Genomic DNA, 18,521 nt, shown 5'->3' with positions numbered 1-18,521 from the left:
GCAGAAGTTCCTAAATCATTTACACTCTGTTGAACTATTCGCATTGTAGCGTTCGCAGTCTCAGTGTTTTAATTTCCCTGGAAAAAATAAATGTTAACTGATGTTATTCATTGGCTACTAACCACAAAACTTATTCAGAATCTTCTTCTGATTCTTAAACATGCACTTAATATGTTATGATTTGTTTGGCCGAATTTTATACCTATCTCTTACACGAATCAAACCTAGCTCATGCGCAAATGTTCTGGATGCTCTTGAATATGAGAATGTACAATACTGTGAACGCAATGATTTTTGTATTTAGCTCAATTCAACTATTTCTTGCTCAAGTAATGGAAAATTGTAAATTCTATTAGCTATTAAAAATTTAAATACAATCAGTTATGTATTAAAATAATGATGCAAAATGGTATTAAATATTTTTTTAAGTCGTACAGCTTTACGATGTACTTTAAAAAAATTATCTTTAGTATATAAAATACCATGGAATTACCTGGTACTATATAGCGTAAATAACATTCTTTAATTCATATTCCTAGCAAAAGCGAAACCGATACTTTTTGAGTTCTAAAAATCGTTAGGTAGCTTAAAAATTGCAGCTGTCTAAGCATTGATTTTGAGGCATTACTCTTTTATTCTAATTGTTTGACAAATTTGAAACTCTACTTAATTTTCTAAAAATTAAAATCATTTTTTCTTTATTTTAGACATAATAACAGTTTTAGTTTTAAACCTAATGTTATTTGTTGAAATAACTGTAATGACCATCATAAAAATTGTCAATAGTTTATGCATCATTATCTGCTAATTTTATCAATTTCATCATATCCTTTCAAAAAATAATTTTCGAATATGCTGTTAAATTACAAGAAGTAAGAATTGAAAATGTGAAACAATAGTTTTCTTATACATTTACGCATGTGCTGCACCAAAAGCTTTTAAGTCAATTAATGTTTCTTTATTCTTTTATGTAGTGAGTCCAAAAAAATTCTACTCAAGATAAAATAGAGATTTAAATTTATAATAGCATTTTTTAATAAATATAGACAAAAATATAGTCAAAAAGCTGTCTTGCTGCTAATCTGTAAGGAGCTACCTACTTAGTTAATTTCGTTGAGGAATTTGTTCGGAAGTCATAAATTCGACTTTGTAGATGAGAATAAGTTGTTTTAAATATAATATTTATTGCTTTCGGATTTCACATTGAAGATGGCATGACAATGTATTTCCTTTCTCACGCCTGCAAATATTTAAAAACTACATGTAACTGGACCTCATTACGCATGAATGAATCGTATTTGCGTCCGATCGCATGATGGATGCAGTGAGAATGGCTTTTTAGGTATATGATACATACATTATAATAGCGAACCAAAACTGAAAATCTTACGCGTGAAACGTTATGTATTTATTGGTTGTTGTTCGTTCAATGCGTTCATTGGATGCCTTGCTTCATTTATAAATGCAGGGCTAGGAGAAATGTAATGATTAGCCTTATTTGTAATTTTTTTAAAGGAACATTTTTTTATTGAAAGACGTAACGATTTTTCTGTAGACAATGAGATATTTCTGTGAAATGTGCTGTTATGTAACTGAAATTTCGAAAACATGAAAACAATAAAGAAACACTATATTATTATAATGACAACTTGAATCTGTTTGAAAACAATATAGAGGAAGAATTTGAAGTAAAAATCTCACCTTAGGTGAAAGTACGGCGTAACACTATAGTATATCACGCATTTCAATTGTAGGTTTTTAACTTGTAACTCTAAAGTTAATCTATATAAAATAGAAATGTATAGCTTTATTTAGATTTTGAATGTCCCTCTCCTTATTGGAAAATATTGAAATGGGAAAAAAAATTTATTTTAAAATTAATTTGCTTAGTTTCTAAATTTTTTTTTGACTACACAAAAGTTGTCAGATTCTTTTGAAAAGATTTTATTTTTAACATTCTGATATTTAAAAGTGATTCACTCCTTCAAAACAACTATTTGTTGGTTTTTTATTTATTTTAACATTCAAAAGCATGTAAACTTCCTGAACTGGCCATTTTTAACACCTCAAACTACGTAAATCTGCCTGATGAACTTTGTTATTTTATATAAATATTTTAAGATATTGCAAATCTTTTCAACGCATCACTCGTTTTTAATTTTCTCTAGCACCAATTACATTTTCAACAGTCTGATATTTTAAAAAAAAATCATGCCTCCAAAACAATTATTTACTGTCTCTTTAAATATTTTAATATTCAAAAGTATGTAAACCTCCTAAATTAACTATTTTAAGTACTTCAAACTACGTAAACCTTTTAACTAACTCTTTGTTTTTTTATAAATACTCTGAGATAATGCAAATCCTGTACTCGTTGTTAGATTTTTTAACACAAATTATTTTCCTTCCCAGATTTTTAGATCTTTAGTTAATGTGAGGACTGAATAGCGGGAACCTAATAACCTAGAATTATATTTTTATTTGATGGCCTGTCTCACATTGATAACTATAAAAACTGTCATTGCTATTTAGGACTATTTCATGACAGTCGACCTTCCCTCTCTCTCTCTTTGTAACACTTCCTCACGCAACGTTTTCCCTTTTCATTGTTTCCTTTTCACAATACACATGAAAGAAAATATGAAAATAAAAGTTTCTATAAAAATAAACATATTTACTTACATGCTTGCTCGCTTTCACTATCTTATATGCTAAATAGAAGCATCAAAACCAATGTCTATTGATGAGATATGATTAAATCAAAACGTACTTAATTTAACGTAAGAAAATATTTTAAATGTGTATGACGACAGTTATGTAAATGGTTTTTTTTATTTTAGCTTTGCTTTAAAATGGAATTTTTTTGATAGAAGAATATAGCTGTATAGAAAAGGAACATCTGAAATTCGACAAGTTTATCTCAAAATTTAATGTTTATAAGGTGAACGCATGTCCCACAACCTTAAAGCGTGCTTAGGACATTATTCCTTTCTTAAATGATTCCACGTTATTATTTCGGCACTGAGGGTGTCAGTATAATTCACCATAAAATCCCTTTTCACCGGAATATGTTAAGGAACAAAAAAATGTGATACACTGTTAGAATTTTCATTCTAAAATTAGGGTAAAATAACTGGCAGCAGTCTGTCCATCCAAATAGACTTAAAGTTTACGGTCAACTACATTTTTACTATGACGATTTTGAAAGTATGATGGTTAAAAACATTCACAATAAGCATGGTTTCAAAACCCTAAAAACGAAGCTTAACTGGACATTGGAATTAAGCTTTTCGTTCGGTAATGAGCTTAGGAGATAGGTTGAGGTTGATTTATATTTTATCAAATGCAATGTGGTTTGATGAATTATCTTGCTGTTTCACCTATCATAAGAGATGGAAAATACTAGACTTTTCTGTGTTAAACAGCTTTATAGTGCTGCTACCTATCTGTGAATAAAAGTATCGTATTATAATAGTCCAGGGTCCCAAATTAGCAAAATTTGCATGGTGAACTAAAGTAATAAATTTATGATTGTTGAAAAGTACAGGGTTATTCATAATTCCCTCCGCCTGTAAATGCCATTTTTCCTTACTACAACTGGCTTTAGTGGTACATGCTACTGCCATCTACTGGCAACTGCTTAAATTAAAACGTCAATACTTTCGGAATAATTTCATATGTTCTTTTTTGCCATATTCGTCTTCTTTTTACTATAACGCTTCGAAACCCCGGAACAGTGTTGCCAGAACTTAAGATTAAAAAGTAGCGAATGAGAACTCCAAAAGTAGCAGATTCGAACATTTTGTAGCCCAAAAAACTATGTTACATATATATAAAGGAAACGAAGGAAATAAAAATAAATATATGACCACCAAAGCCGACGTCTTCAGGGGGTACCGGCCCCGGTAGCCATAAAACAAAACCATTTCTAATTGAGTATAATTTTATAAGTCGAATTATATAAGTCAAATATATAATTTTTTAAGTCGAAATCTTAATTGTATTACTAAATTTGATTGTTATTGTAATGAGAAGGATTTTTCAAAATTTATTAATAATGTTTATGGACATGTTATTACGGGAAATTTGGAGATTGTTGGTGATCAAGATTTAATCAGTATTTTAAGTAAAGATTCAAAATTAAAATTATAATTAAAATTAGGATCAAAAATATTTGCAATAATGTTGAAAGTTTTAGGGAAGCTGCGAATAATTTTTTAAATAATTTGAGTAATAATGATTTTCCTTTTAATTTTTGTAATGTTAATTTTTTAATTAAGAAAATGATTGTAGAATTCTAGGTTTTTATATATTTTTTTTCTTTTAACAGGGCGCAATTCAAGTCTTAACTGAGCAGCCCCAGTTGAGCATTCTATTAATTTGTTACGTATCTCTTTCTTGAATTCTTTTTTCTTAATCTGCGCAATGTAATAGAGGGCGTTGTTTTCTTTAGTTTTCAGTGTTTCCTTTTTATTCGGCTTGCTTGTGAAATCGATGTTTGACCTGGTTAAGTGAGTTTTTATTTTTCTGATGATTTTGTTTGAGTTTCTTTTCTAAATTGGTTATTTGTATTTCATGATTTTTCCTGGACTTCTATACAAAACCATCGGGGTACTGAGGGAGTTAATTTAGGCATTTGCTTCTCCCTCAATTAGAAGTGGTTTTGTTTCATGGCTACCGGGGTCGGTACCCCCTGAAGACGTCGGCTTCGGTGGTCATATTTTTATTTCCTTCGTTTCCTTTATTGCTACTTTTTTTGAAATTTCTGCTGCTTTTTAGAGCGTTTTTTTTTTCAAAGAAGTTTTATCTATTTAGAATTAAAAATATTTGTGTTTTCTTTTAGTATTACATATATATATATATTATTGCTGGCACAAATGATGTATCATATAATCTTAATTTATTATATTAATTTAATCTTCTTTTCTCTAATATTACTTTTGGATAAATTTTATTTGGAAGTTTTAAATTTGAATGACAAAACATTCTCATTATAGTGATAAAAAGTCAGTGCGCTAATTTTGTTGAGATGGAATATCAGGTGAGGTTGGAAGTTGTATGTTATACTGGACAAAATGAAGATTATGATGAAAACAGAAGAGGAAACTTGAAATGGATCATATTTAATAAAAAGCTTTTATTTAATATATTTGCAGAGCTCGTGATACAAAATATAAAAATATATTATCCATGATAATGTTCAAAGTTAAATAAATTTTACATGGTAATTATAATAAGGACAGGCCATGGGAGACAATTCCCTCACGACCTGCCTAAACTAAAGCCAAATTAAAAGTACATGTAATTTTGTTCACAACGGACACAGGAGAAGCATGGATAGGAGATCAAAAATTGGCGATTTATTAAAATATAACATAGCCAAAAAGCATATCAATATTGGGTTTAAAAGAATACCTTGGCGATCACGAGGCGCCACCAAATTTATGAAAATTATTACAACCATGTAACTGAAACATTTTTTCGGTTAGAAATGTAGAATAAAAAGTCATAAATAGATTTTTGCTTTTGATTAGGCGCGACAGTGAATTATTAATATTCTGCATTAGTAATGAAATAAAAAGTAACTGTTACATTGATCTATACGAGAAGAAATAAATATTTTATGTTCGTTTTAAAAGCTTTAAGTCTTTGACTTATTTTAAATATAATTCTATTAATAAAAATAAGCTTAAGTAATCAAAGAAATTTTTTAAAGAAGGGAAATAAATATGTAATGTCAATTGTGGCATCACACTCATCATCTCCTTACAGCCCAAAACATACCCAACACATCCTACCGCCCAAAACAGATCCACAGCCTCTCAGCATACTCCTGCCCGCCCTCAGGGGGGCGTTATGGCCCCCCTTGAGAAACAATGTTCTAGACTGTGCGCAGCGTAACAAATCAAGAATCCAAAACTAAAGCTGGTGCGTTTTCAGGAAGAAAAAAAAATTATTTTTCAAGATAGAAAAAGTAACTGCAAACTTTTCAGAATCATTTTATAATAGGAAAGGAAATTTTTTTAAAAAAAAGTATTATTATTAGGTATTTCTGTAAGAAAGTAGCGTATTTTTATGATTTGTAGCGTTTGAAAAATAATGAGTAGCCCAAAAAGTAGCGGGTAGCCCAAAATTCGATTTTGAGTAGCGGGGACTTTTAAAAGTAGCCCAATCCGCTACTTGTAGCCCAATCTGGCAACACTGCCGCGGAGGGAATTATGAATAACCCTGTATAAGGGTTGATGCGAAAATCATTTTTTAATATAACAAAGTCATCGTAATTGACACTTTTCATCATTTATTTTATGGTTTTTAATACATTTATTTTAGGGTTTTTAATGCATTTATTATACGGTTTTTAATAAATTTATTTTTTGATAAAGAACAACACTTAAGAATATGATTTTCAATTTTTGAAGTTCACCTTTCTTTAAAATAATTATTTTTCAATTAATAAAAACAAAAGAATTCTCATGCAAGAATATTACATGACTCTCAATTCCAAATATCATTTAGAGTATTAATATTCAAATATTACTAATATAACTCCACTTTCGGTTTAATGCACTTCTGTATTTGTTCAAATGTACATCCTCACTCCGTAAAGTGCCCTTTACTTAGGTTAACAAAGATAAATGTCTACTGCAACCAAAAACTTCCATTAGATCTACTAAAAAAACTGCAAATTTTCTTTATCGTGAACTCAGAGAATCTATCGTCTTTAGATATCTTACAGTATCAGATATCAGCCTTATTGTTGTGATGTATTTGATGTTTTCTCTGCAGCGTTATAGGGTTACTCTGATAATGTTAGTGATTTGTACAGTTCTCATCAAAGCATTCAGTAAAAATTAATTTCACCGATTTTACAGAATAAGGCTGTAACGTTATTTGGTGTTAAGAACTTCGATTTTGGATTAGTTTCATCTTTAAAATGTTAATTCTAATTCAGATGAAGACTAGATTGAGTCGATTATAGAGTATAATAGCATGAATGCCAGAAACGACTACATTGCACCAAGTTCATATTTAAAAACAAAATGGACGATATCATTTCCACAATGTAATTAAATTAAAAGGTACTATGAACGTTAACCGACACATAAAGGCAGAAGTGAAATATCAAATAAATCATGTGTTTACACAGACAGGTCCAGTAGAAAACTTATACTGTAATCTTCATTCATCAATTCTGTAAGTCTCCAGTAGATAAGGCTAATTGTTAAGTAAAGGGTTTTAAATTATTATTATTTTGATGATAATTTTGACAAGTATAAAACACCGACAACAGCAAATTATTTCATCAGGCCATGCTTAAAGTTAATGTTCTTCTTTACTATTAAAGAATTTTTAAAAGAATATTTCTAGCTAATAATTTATACTAATAACAGTATTTCCATTAAGAGAAAGCTCATCGGAAAATAAAATTCCCAGAAAGCATTTCAGTTTCAATTACTGCTAAGGAATTTATTTTTTTATTTTTTTATAATAATAATTATAATAAGAAATTTGTGCGAGGATTAAATATTTTAATTATAGCACCAAAGTTCAGCATTTCGAAGAATTATCTAGAATCTTCTAGAATCCTTAATAATAAGCATCAGAAACAGAAAATTCATCTAGAAATTTTGCATTCGTTGGAATATAATTCTTTAAGTAACTGCCAAATATTTAGACATATATTTTAATTTGAATTAAATATAATTCTAATATATAAAAATGTATGTATATTTCATTTATTATAAGTTCTTTTAAATTTATTTTCCGCATCAAAATTAAACGTTCTTTAGAAGCATTTTCATTAGTATATAATTATTTTATTTATTTTCCATTTAAATTTTATTTCTGATTTCATTTTTTTCCCTTTTATTACTTTACTTATGCAAAGCTATTTTTTAGATTTAATAAAATTTGTTTTAAGGTTAAAATCTTTTGCGAGAAATTATGGATCTGTTAAACATAAGTGCATTAGACTTTAATCAGATTTAGACATATTTTTGACGTATCGTACTACATCTGTTCATCGAATAAAAATAATCACAAAATATGTGTTAAGGCCCTTACAACAAATTTTATTCATAAATTGTCTTAAAATTTCTCTAATAATCAGTTGAAAAAATTTCGGGAGAAACATTTTGAACTATTACAATTATTAAGATGATATCAATTTATTTAACTATTCTTTTACTATATTTAACCAATATAGTCAAATAACCATAAAAATACGATATTCAAGCTGTTAACAGTGAGAAATGGCGTTTATTGACAGTCTTCAGCTAATATGGTTAAACAGGCAAAATATTATGCGCTCCAACTAGGACCATCTAAAAAAGCCACTTAGTTTTTTCAGGTGGTTACATACTATAGCCTAAAAGGATTAACATGTCACTATCATGGCCTGCTTAGTGGGAGATTAAATCTCAACTTCTTCAACACATGAAGAGTTTCCACAGCCTTGCAACCCTTAATCGGTGAACCTGGACTATTAGAATACAAAACTGTCTTTCAAGCATTAATGGTAAAATTACAGAGCAGCTTAAGAAAAAATTCTAGTACTTCCCATTTTTCAAGATAGATGGTACCTCTAAATAAACTAACTAAGCCACATTCCCTGTAATGATTAAATTAAACACATTCCATTTCATTTGACAATACACAACTAAGCTACAAGCTAAATCTAATTTCCATTTCCGAACAAAAAGCCTAACATAACCTAACTCTAAGGAACCGTTAAAATTTATTTTAACGGTTTAGAAACCTTGCTAGTTGAAAATTGTTAGAAAACCGTGTAGTTTTATACTCACGGTAAATTGTTAAGGAATCGTACAGTTTTATACTCACATCTTGTTAGCCGTGCCAGCTGTAAACGGTTATAAGCAATGTTCCAACCCGTAAACTTTAAGGTTAACTGCATTGAGAAATTGCTGCTGTTCATTTTACCGCAAATTTGGAATGGAAATTTCAACGGTGTATGAGATATCCAGTTGCAAAGAAGGAAACAAAAAAAACAAAAAACACGGATTCATTTCAATCTTATTAAATTACTTTTATTAATTATTTTTAATTCTTTTTTACTTTTACCGTTGATACAAATATATCTCATATGGTACATAAAATAAAATAAATATAGAAAGAATTTTTTTTCTAGTTATTAATTTTATTTTCCTAATTATATATCATAAAATAATTAAAGTTTCTGTAATTTTATTTTTAAAAAGGAAATACTTTTCTTTGAATTCAACATATATAGGATAGTCAATATGACAGCTATTTTAACTATAGTCTCTATTTCTCCTTATTAAATGTTACTATAATAGCCAAACTGCACTAATGAGACAATCATTATTTTTACGGATGAGATGAATTTATTTTAAAATGTAAATGTAAAAGAATGGATTTGAATTTATATTAATCATTAGTTTTTTTTCTTCATATTCTCTAAGAATAAACTATCTGATTGAGAATATCAGTAATTTTAAGAACTTTTAAATATTCTAAAGCTTATGGTTACTTATGAACTCTTACTTAAAATAAACTCAAGTTGTTTTCATTCAATCAAATTTGTGGGAAATTATTTATAAAGTGGAGTAAAATATTTTGGAATGTTTACAATAATTCCCTTTCTCGAATTCTAATAATTTCAGAGAAAACAAACAATAATTCAATAATAAAGGAATAATAACAATGATAAAACAATTTTCTTGTTCATTTCAATGATTCAATATTGAAATGAACAAGAAAAAATGGCGATATAACATAAAAATTAGCAGGTAAGCAAAAAATTTATAAATAATCTCTCATTTTGGCACTAAATGTTTTTTTCAATAAATTATGCATGATCAAATGCTTTCCAGCAATTTTATTATCACTAAAATGTTTAAAACATCACTCGATTTGAAAGAATTTTTGCTGTTTTAAAAAGAGCTGTAATTAATCTTTTGTCTCTTTCATTTCAGAGCAAACGAGATGAAAATATTTTTGTTTTTGAGCTGTATAATTTTATCTGGAGCTACAATCATACCAAAGGTATGCACTTTTCTTTCATTGTTAAACAGTATTGCATAATTGTTTCATTATAACTCATTAACTCCTCCGTGATCTCTTAAGAATTCTAACATATATATGTGCTAACATTTATGTGTATAACACAAGTGCTGAAATATTTTCGATTGTTTCAGCCTTTGTACTGGATACCTTCGTTTCCGCCACAATTTTAGAAAATTTTTCTCTTTTCTCCATTATCTTGCTTATACCTTAAATATTAATCGATAGAACAATAAGTCTTTTATACTTCTTAAAAAAATTGCAGAAACAAAAATTCGTGTATCAAAATCATATTATTACGGACATAAGTTTTCGAGTTATTTTATAGGCTACGTAATTCAGTTTTGCCTAGAACAGTAGGGACAGAATCACGATTTTTTGTAGTTTTATACTCTCATGCTTAGATATCAGTAAGATGAATCAATATGTAAAATATTAAAATTAGTTTATTTACAAATTATTAAGTGTTTACTATGTAAATGTTTTTAATGAAGTTTCGCAGATTTTTTGATACACAGAAAAATAAAAGCAGTAAAACTTTAAAATTTTAAATACTCGTACTTATGTGGCTGAAGAGGGTTCAATTTTATTCCTTGTTTCTGAGTTTTGAAATTTCAAAGTTTTGGTTGTTTTTTAGATATTTAGTGTTTCCTACTCCTTTCAATTACTGTACAATTTAACTGCAGAATTGATAGCAATAATATGTTAAATAGGGAGAAATTGCCTATCTAATTATAACAATAGAGGGAATGTAAGAATAAAATTCTGTCCAACACCTAGAGTTTTTACCCCTCTATAGGAATTCCACTCCGTATCGGCTTGGACAAGTAATAGGGAGTAAAATCTTCTCACAAAACTCCGTAGTTGGCCTGAGATTTCACAGAGATTACGTACTTACTTATCCTATTCGCGCCGAGCTGTCACATAAGGCCTCGATTCTTTTACTCCACACACTCACCCCGCTTTTTTTTCCCGTCAGGCGCCCATAAGCTTGCAGCAGTTTTTAGGATTGCTTATATCTGTTTTTAGTATGTGACCAAGCCATCTCCATCTTCGTTTGAAAATTTCTTCATTAACAGATGGTATATTAGCTTTTGTTAAAAGATCTTTATACTATTGGACCAGAATATTTTTAGTATTATTTTTAAGCATCTATTTTAAAAAGTTTCAAATGTTTCTCTTTCTAATTTCCGGGGATTCCAGCATTCGGCACTATACAGAAGAATGGAATGCGCGGTAGCCTTATAGATATTTATTTTTGTTTATAGCCTTATATATCTATAGCCTTATTGATATTTATTTTTAATTTCATATTTGAGGCTCTCCAAAAATTGTACAGACCTCTAAAACCGGATCTAGCTTTTCTGATTCTCTTGTAAATATCATCGTTACTTCCGCCCTGTTTATTAACAATAGCTCCGAGGTAAACAAAAGAACCAACCTCTTCGATCCTTCATAGAGGCTAAGTCTCCACAATTGCGTGAGCAACAACATGATTATGGCTATGTGGTCAGCACAGCGCACAAGACACCATTACTTTCAAAACAAAGCGAATCCATTTTATTTTATTTTATATCCGTCGTTGAACAGCCGACCCAATTTCGGGTTTACGACTACTAATGTTCAACTCCGTAGCCTTGTAATTTTGAACCAATCTAGAAGACACGAAAACTCCTGGATCAGTACACCCAGATGTATTGATTTGTTATGGGGACATGGAGAACTTTGTGACTCAGCAGATTTAACGTGCATCAGTCACCATACGGGAAGTCATCGGCAGGCGTGGATCAAAACCACGAGTTCTTGGACATGGGCCTAAAGTGAACCCATTGATCTAAATCCAGGTGGGGTTCAGGACACTGCTGAAAACTAAACACCAGTTCTTCACGAAGACAGTTCAGAGTCTTAACCACTGGGCCCTATGAGCTCGGAAAATAGTAAGAACTAAAATATCAAAATAAGGTTCGAGTGCTGGTGAGTGACAGTCAGCAATTAAGTAATAATAATAGTTAGTTAAGTAATAATTCAAAAAATATTTTTTTAAATTAATTAAAAAATTTTTAAGTAACATAAAAGACATTAAAGTATAAATGCGGTAGTAAACAAGACTAAGTGAAAAAAACACCTTAAACAATGTGATCTGAAATGAACTGCGTTCTGTGCTTCATAGTCTGGCGAACGGTGGCAAGCAGTGGTTATGACTCTTTGATTATACGGAATAAATAAATACATAAACAAAATAATAATAAAAACAAATTTCATTCTATAGTTTTTGTTAAAATAGTATTTGAAAAAAAAATTCTGCATGTGAAAATGATAAGCGGTTTTGAGTGCTAAATTTTGCATTGAATTTTGTTTTTCAGATCAAATATTATAAAGCATTGAAATTTAAATTTGTGAATATGATCAGAAAATTGTGCATAAATCACCATAAGATAAATATAAACTCAAATATAATATTTAAATTTAGTGTCTAACTTGAATTTCAAAAATATCCTGCTGGACGCATTGCAGTGTGCATTGCATTTTCAGCACATATACAACTGCTAAGTTAAAATTTAGAGTACAGAAAGAGTCATTTTTGCTTATAGACATAACTGTATCTTAATATTTTGTTTTAAATAATGATTATTCATCCATTGTCTTTGGAAAATATATTTATCTCTCTCTCGAGATTTTTATACGATCGAGCTTAAATTAGTGTAAAAAAAAGTGATACAATTATGCCAGATGTAAGTTTTTACATTGTTTTAAATATTGGAAATATAAAAGCCTAATGCACAACTATTTTCAATTTGAATCGTTATAATAATATAAGGGTACTGTTATGTAGCGTTGACGAGTAAAATTATTTCTTATTAATTTCTTCTTATTGTACATTCTGTATTTCTTAATTTTTAAGTTTAGTTAGTTATGTTTCAAATCCAAGCAGTCGTTAATTTTATTACAATTAACATTCAGCATTGTAATAAAATTAACGATTTACATAACAACAATGATTATACAATATTCTTAGAACAATGTTCGTACATAAATGTATAATATTTATCGAATTCATTAACATAGTAATTTTTGTTTTAAAAAAATATCGATTTATCGAAGAAACAACTGCGATAAATGAGAAGCAATAGCGGGTTTATCCCTTGCAGCAAAATGAAGAGAAGACAGAAATGCTAAATCTGAAAAAGAACTGCCCATGTACAACATTTAACAATTGCAAAAGAATGTGAAAAAAGAATTTCATAAAACCTTAAATATTAAAAGAAAACAGTGGTGAAACATGAAACTATTCAAGTACTTTCATTTGTTATTAATTTTTTTGCAATTGTATTTAAATCAAATGCATATTTAATCATATGCATTTAAATCATGATGATGTAAAGGAATTCAGTATATATTTAAAAACTGTTTTTAAAAATGTACAAATTCCTTTGAACTTTTTAATGCTGTAACACTTTTTATTGTTGCTCCATAAATATGCAGAATTTGTTTAAAAATCTTCTATGGGACATTTTTATGAGATAAAGAAATTTTAAATATTTAAGAGTGATGTTTTCATTTTTCATGCATCTAAAAATATATGCCTTAATATTAATATATTTTTATTTATATTTTATTTTCTACGTCTAATGTCTTATTTATATTCTAATATCTTATTTTTATTTAATTCATTTCAACAAGTTTCATATATCTACAATTTAAAAAATTGAAGGCAATCAGAATTTGTTTCTTGTTTGTTAAAAACTTACTTCTCAGGAATTAAAAGCGAAATTTTCAATTTCTTGATGCCGAATTAAAGTTAAATTCTTAAAATATGTTTTTTTAGAGTTACAATCTGATCAATTTCAAGTTTCAAAGCTTGACCTTAAAAGTTTTTGCGATAAGTTGTTTTAAAATTTAAAAAGAATACCAGTGAAAGTGTTCATTGTAAAAAGTATTCAAAGCTTTAGCATTTATTGAAATTAGAGGAGCGAAGACATTTTTTTTAAAACTTTAAACTAAACCAAAATCATTATTGAATTAAATACTAATACAAATCCTTAAACATTCAAGATTTTTTTTCTCATGTCCTCTTTAAAAAATAATTAATAAATAAGCATAAAGTAAATACTCGCAATCTTACAGTGTCTATTCCTTTTACCTATAGTTTCCATTTTCCTTTAGGCTCAGTTAGCCGCTTTGTTAAGGATGTTAATGGGTACTTCGTCGTTGTCTTCTTTTCTTACACTAGGCAACAATGGTGATAAGGTATGTAAATACTCTTACTTTTCTTTACGTTTATAATACATTATATATTAAAATATATTATATTTACTTACGTTTCTGATATATCTCTTACATATTATACATTATTATAGTGAAAATGTGTTATTATAGTTGTGTTAATAAGTTTTTAGGCGTATTTGATACAAATAAATGAATTTTCATAGAATATAAACTTTTACTTAAAAATGAATAAGTTTCAAACTCCATGAATAAGTTTTAAACGAGTTTCAGACTTTTAATAGGTCTTTCTTTAATAGTACACGTATTAGACATAGAATAATTTACTAGCATCGATTTATTACAAGATATATATATATATCCTCTTTATCCAGCATCTTCATGCCATCTTCCTTAGCCACACAGCTTATTTTAGCGGTCTTTTTCTCGAATTGTAGGTACCCAATTAACTGTATTATTTCCTCGCTTGTGTATGTAGAAATCTTTTCTTGTACATATTAAGAAAAAAAAGAAAGAAAAACTTTCACGATACCTTATTAGTGGTACTGTAGAATACATCACGGAACACTTCCATGCCTCTTATGGTGGTAAACTTTCATTAATGTATTTCATATTTTCTATAACTAGATATTTACAGAAAATATTGACAGATATTTTCAAAGCACGTTGAATATTTTAATAAATTCTAATACCAAGTTAAATAACTTTGAAATAACAATCCAGTTAATTTTAAGTGAATTAAACGGGGTAATTCCCCCTCAGAGGGACAATAAGGTTTCACAGGTTTACGCAGGTTTTATAATGAATATAAATATTTTTTTATGCATTTGGTACTAAATATTTTTTTATGTATTTGGTATTTGCATATTTGGTACTAAAATACTTCAGGATTTATTACATATATTAAAGGTTGACTGACACAATAATTTTATGTTATGCGTCACATGTTGGATAAAAATTTAAAGTCATGCACTGATATTTGTTTTTGCGTATAATCCATGTAAGATATGCCTAAAAAATTTAAATTTTTCTTTGATTTTCTTTAAATAAATTATCTTCCAACTTAAAGAGTTTCCTTCCGTAGGCTACAAACACTCTGTCTTCAAGGTTTATATTGGCGCCCGGTTCATCAAGAAAGCGTGAAACACGTGCATTGGTAATCGCATTTTTACATACTTACAAGGTTTTTCGTTTAAAAAAGAAAAAAAAGCAAATGAATAAAATTTTGAAAACTCTTATTATTTACGATTCTTTACACGCTATTATTGACGTATATTCACGGCTAAGGGTTTTTATTCATTTGCAAGGCAATTTCACATAAGAATCAATCAGAAATGTTTAATTTTTATATTGGCTTATTTATGAATATGAATAAGCTGTTTTTTAACCCCTATTAGACATAAACAATTTAAAATATTGATACATTTACTGAAAAAATATTTTTTGTCCTAATATATGAGTTATTATCTAGCTGTAAATTCACACCAAATAGGAGAAATTGCCAGACATATCAAATATTTTCCTTTATAAGTTTAAAGGCCTTTTACTCCGGGATTGATAATATCCGTAGCAATAGATATCAATGCTATATAGCTATAGGACTCTTTTGTTGACGTGCCTGACAATAATTTTGTAAGTTTCTTATCTTTTAATTCGAAGTATTATAGCAATTAAGAGCATTTACACACGAAAGTTAATCTAACCAATTAATAAATTCTCAGTGCAATTATTTTTCTCTTGTTCATTTATAGGTGGTCCGAACAAGTATTGAAAATTTTATTTTTACATAGAAAAGGCTTTTTTTGAAAATTTAATTCTTCTTCTTCTTCTCATTGGCACGACAGCCCAGGATGGGCCTTGGCCTTCTCAACAAGCCTATGCCAAGACATTCTTCCCTTAGCCAAGATTCTCCAGTTTATTATCTTTAAAACTTGTAGGTCCTTTTCAAGGCAGTCTAAAAATCTTAGGTTTGGTCGTCCTCTTTTTCTTGTACCTGTTGGCCTGGCACAGAAAACTTTTTTGGTTGTCCTGCTATCCTCCATTCTTATAATGTGGCCTGCCCATTTAATCCTTTGAATTTTGATAAATTTAATGACATCAGGTTCTTTATATGCTTTGTAAAGTTCCGTGTTTGATCTTCTAAACCAGGTACCGTTTTTACTTATTCCACCAAAAATGCTTCGCAGTATTTTTCTCTCAAAACTAGCTATCATATTTTCATCTCCACGGGTCATTGTCCAGGTCTCACATGCGTATGTAAGCACTGATCGTATAAGACATTTATAGAGTAACACTTTTGTTTTTCTTTTTATTAGGCTTGACTTAAGATATTTTCTTAGGCCATAAAAATACTTATTGGCCATCGTGATTCTCGTGTGTATTTCTTGTGTAGTGTCATTTTTGTTGCTAATCTTAGACCCCAAATAGGTAAAGCTATCAACGGCTTCGAATTTGTATGCTCCAATTTCAAACTGTGTTTCTTCATAGCCAGCTTTTGTGCAGGGCATATATTTAGTTTTATTTTCATTGATTCTTAATCCCATCTTAATGGCTTCCTTCTCCAGACATAAAAAGGATTGTGTTAGTGCTGTCTGCGTTCTAGCGATAATATCTAAATTTAATTAGGTTACTATTTTTTAATTGTTTAACACAGTGCAAAAAAATTAAACACTCTGAGTTAATTCCCTAATTATTCGATTTTCACCTTCAAGAATTCAATCTTAATGATTTGAAAACCTCAACATAAATATGCTAATTAATAAGCGCAGATGATATTCTAAGTAATGAAAAGAGACAAAAATGTACTTTCTCTGAATGATTATACCTTCCATCAAAATAGATTAAGCATGAGGGATAACTGAAATCAGGAAAATATAATCATTCAGTTTAGACAAGTGAGTGGTTAAAAGTTTGGTCCCTTAATGTTAGTTTCACTTCCGGAATATTTCATAATTTTACAGATACAAACTTATACAATTTTATCAGTTATAATGGTATGACAAATAAAGTGGTGCCTGTGCTTTGTCTATTGAACTGTTTTACCGTATTGTATGGAGCAGCTTGTCCTTTTTTGAACTTTGTGCCACTAAGCCATACATTCAATTCAATTCAATTCATAATTTTACAGAAGTCTTATTTTTATTTTTTTCTGAAGAACTTATTTATCAATTACCTTGAAACTTTGATTTTATCTGCAAAACTACGTAGATTAAAATCGTGTAAAAATTTATAAGGATGAAATTCAACTTTTTTGGATCATTATTATTTGGGAAATTGAAAAAAAAAATTTGAAAAAAATTATAAATAATTACATATTGCATAGAATTGTCGTTGAATAATCACGTTAAGTAGTCGTTTATCTTTTTCTTAATTAATTCCTTATTTTTAGAGTAATGACGAAACACTCAAAAACTTACATTAACCTTGAGGGATCTAAACTTCCGACCACTACTTTGTTTGTACTATTTCAATGATATTTTCTAGATTCTTACTAACTCCCATTATTTAAGGGTCAGAAATATGAATCCATCGAAAAGAAAGAGTATGTTTATTTAAACATAGAACGACGTTTTTGTACTGGATTCCGTAACTTAATATATGGTCTGTACTAAAATACATAATCTGTACTAATTAATTACCATATTTAAAGAGGGGCCTTCAAAGCTCTAAGATTGAGACTTAGTACGAGCAAATTAGATCATTTTAGGGAGCTCGTTTTTTATTTATCTCATTTTCTTTTCACTCACTGTAAAATTGCTAGAAATATGAATAAAAAAACGAGAAAAAAAAACAGATTTTTTTAAATTGCTTTTCCACTTTTGACGGTTGATTTACATTTCGCATTACGTAAAATTTAGTAATTTGCAACAAATGTGACATTTATTAACTTTATTTTAAACATGGGTGGTAGTTTGTTTTATGGCATTTACCTCTGATATTTAAAAGTTCAAGAAAAAATTCTAAAGATTTATATTGTCTAATTTACTATTGCTGACCAAACAGGAGAGAGATTGAACATGTAGCGGAATCGAGGTAGAATGTTCAAATGAGTTTGAATAGCTTGTTTAAAGCCAAAAATAAAAGCAATTTCTCTTACAAAATTACTTCACTATGATTTTAAAAGATCTCCGTATTGGATGTTGCTTAAGTTTATACGACAATAGGGGTGAACACCAAAGTGTAAAATTCGTAGCTCTCTGCATAAATAACTACTTATTTTATTTGAATGTTGGCGCAATCAAAATATAATATGA

At 28.9% G+C, this 18,521-nt stretch overlaps 1 protein-coding gene across 3 annotated transcripts in view; it reads left to right on the top strand.

Annotated features, from left to right (window-relative positions):
* LOC107456699 (uncharacterized) overlaps positions 1 to 18,521 on the top strand; it is an 87,893-nt gene that overhangs the window by 60,735 nt on the left and 8,637 nt on the right. For 2 of the 3 annotated variants that reach the window (XM_043055139.2, XM_043055134.2), the window contains 3 exons: positions 9,957 to 10,026; positions 14,209 to 14,292; positions 15,353 to 15,424. In XM_043055139.2, coding sequence (XP_042911073.1) covers positions 9,967 to 10,026; positions 14,209 to 14,292; positions 15,353 to 15,424 — 216 coding nt within the window. In that variant the 5' untranslated portion in view covers positions 9,957 to 9,966. The remainder of the gene's footprint in view (positions 1 to 9,956; positions 10,027 to 14,208; positions 14,293 to 15,352; positions 15,425 to 18,521) is intronic. The other variant, XM_043055153.2, reaches the window with a different exon arrangement.

The sequence above is a fragment of the Parasteatoda tepidariorum genome, chromosome 5, assembly GCF_043381705.1.
Source record: "Parasteatoda tepidariorum isolate YZ-2023 chromosome 5, CAS_Ptep_4.0, whole genome shotgun sequence".
Lineage (NCBI taxonomy): Eukaryota > Metazoa > Arthropoda > Arachnida > Araneae > Theridiidae > Parasteatoda > Parasteatoda tepidariorum.
This window is presented reverse-complemented; position numbering and strand designations above follow the sequence as displayed.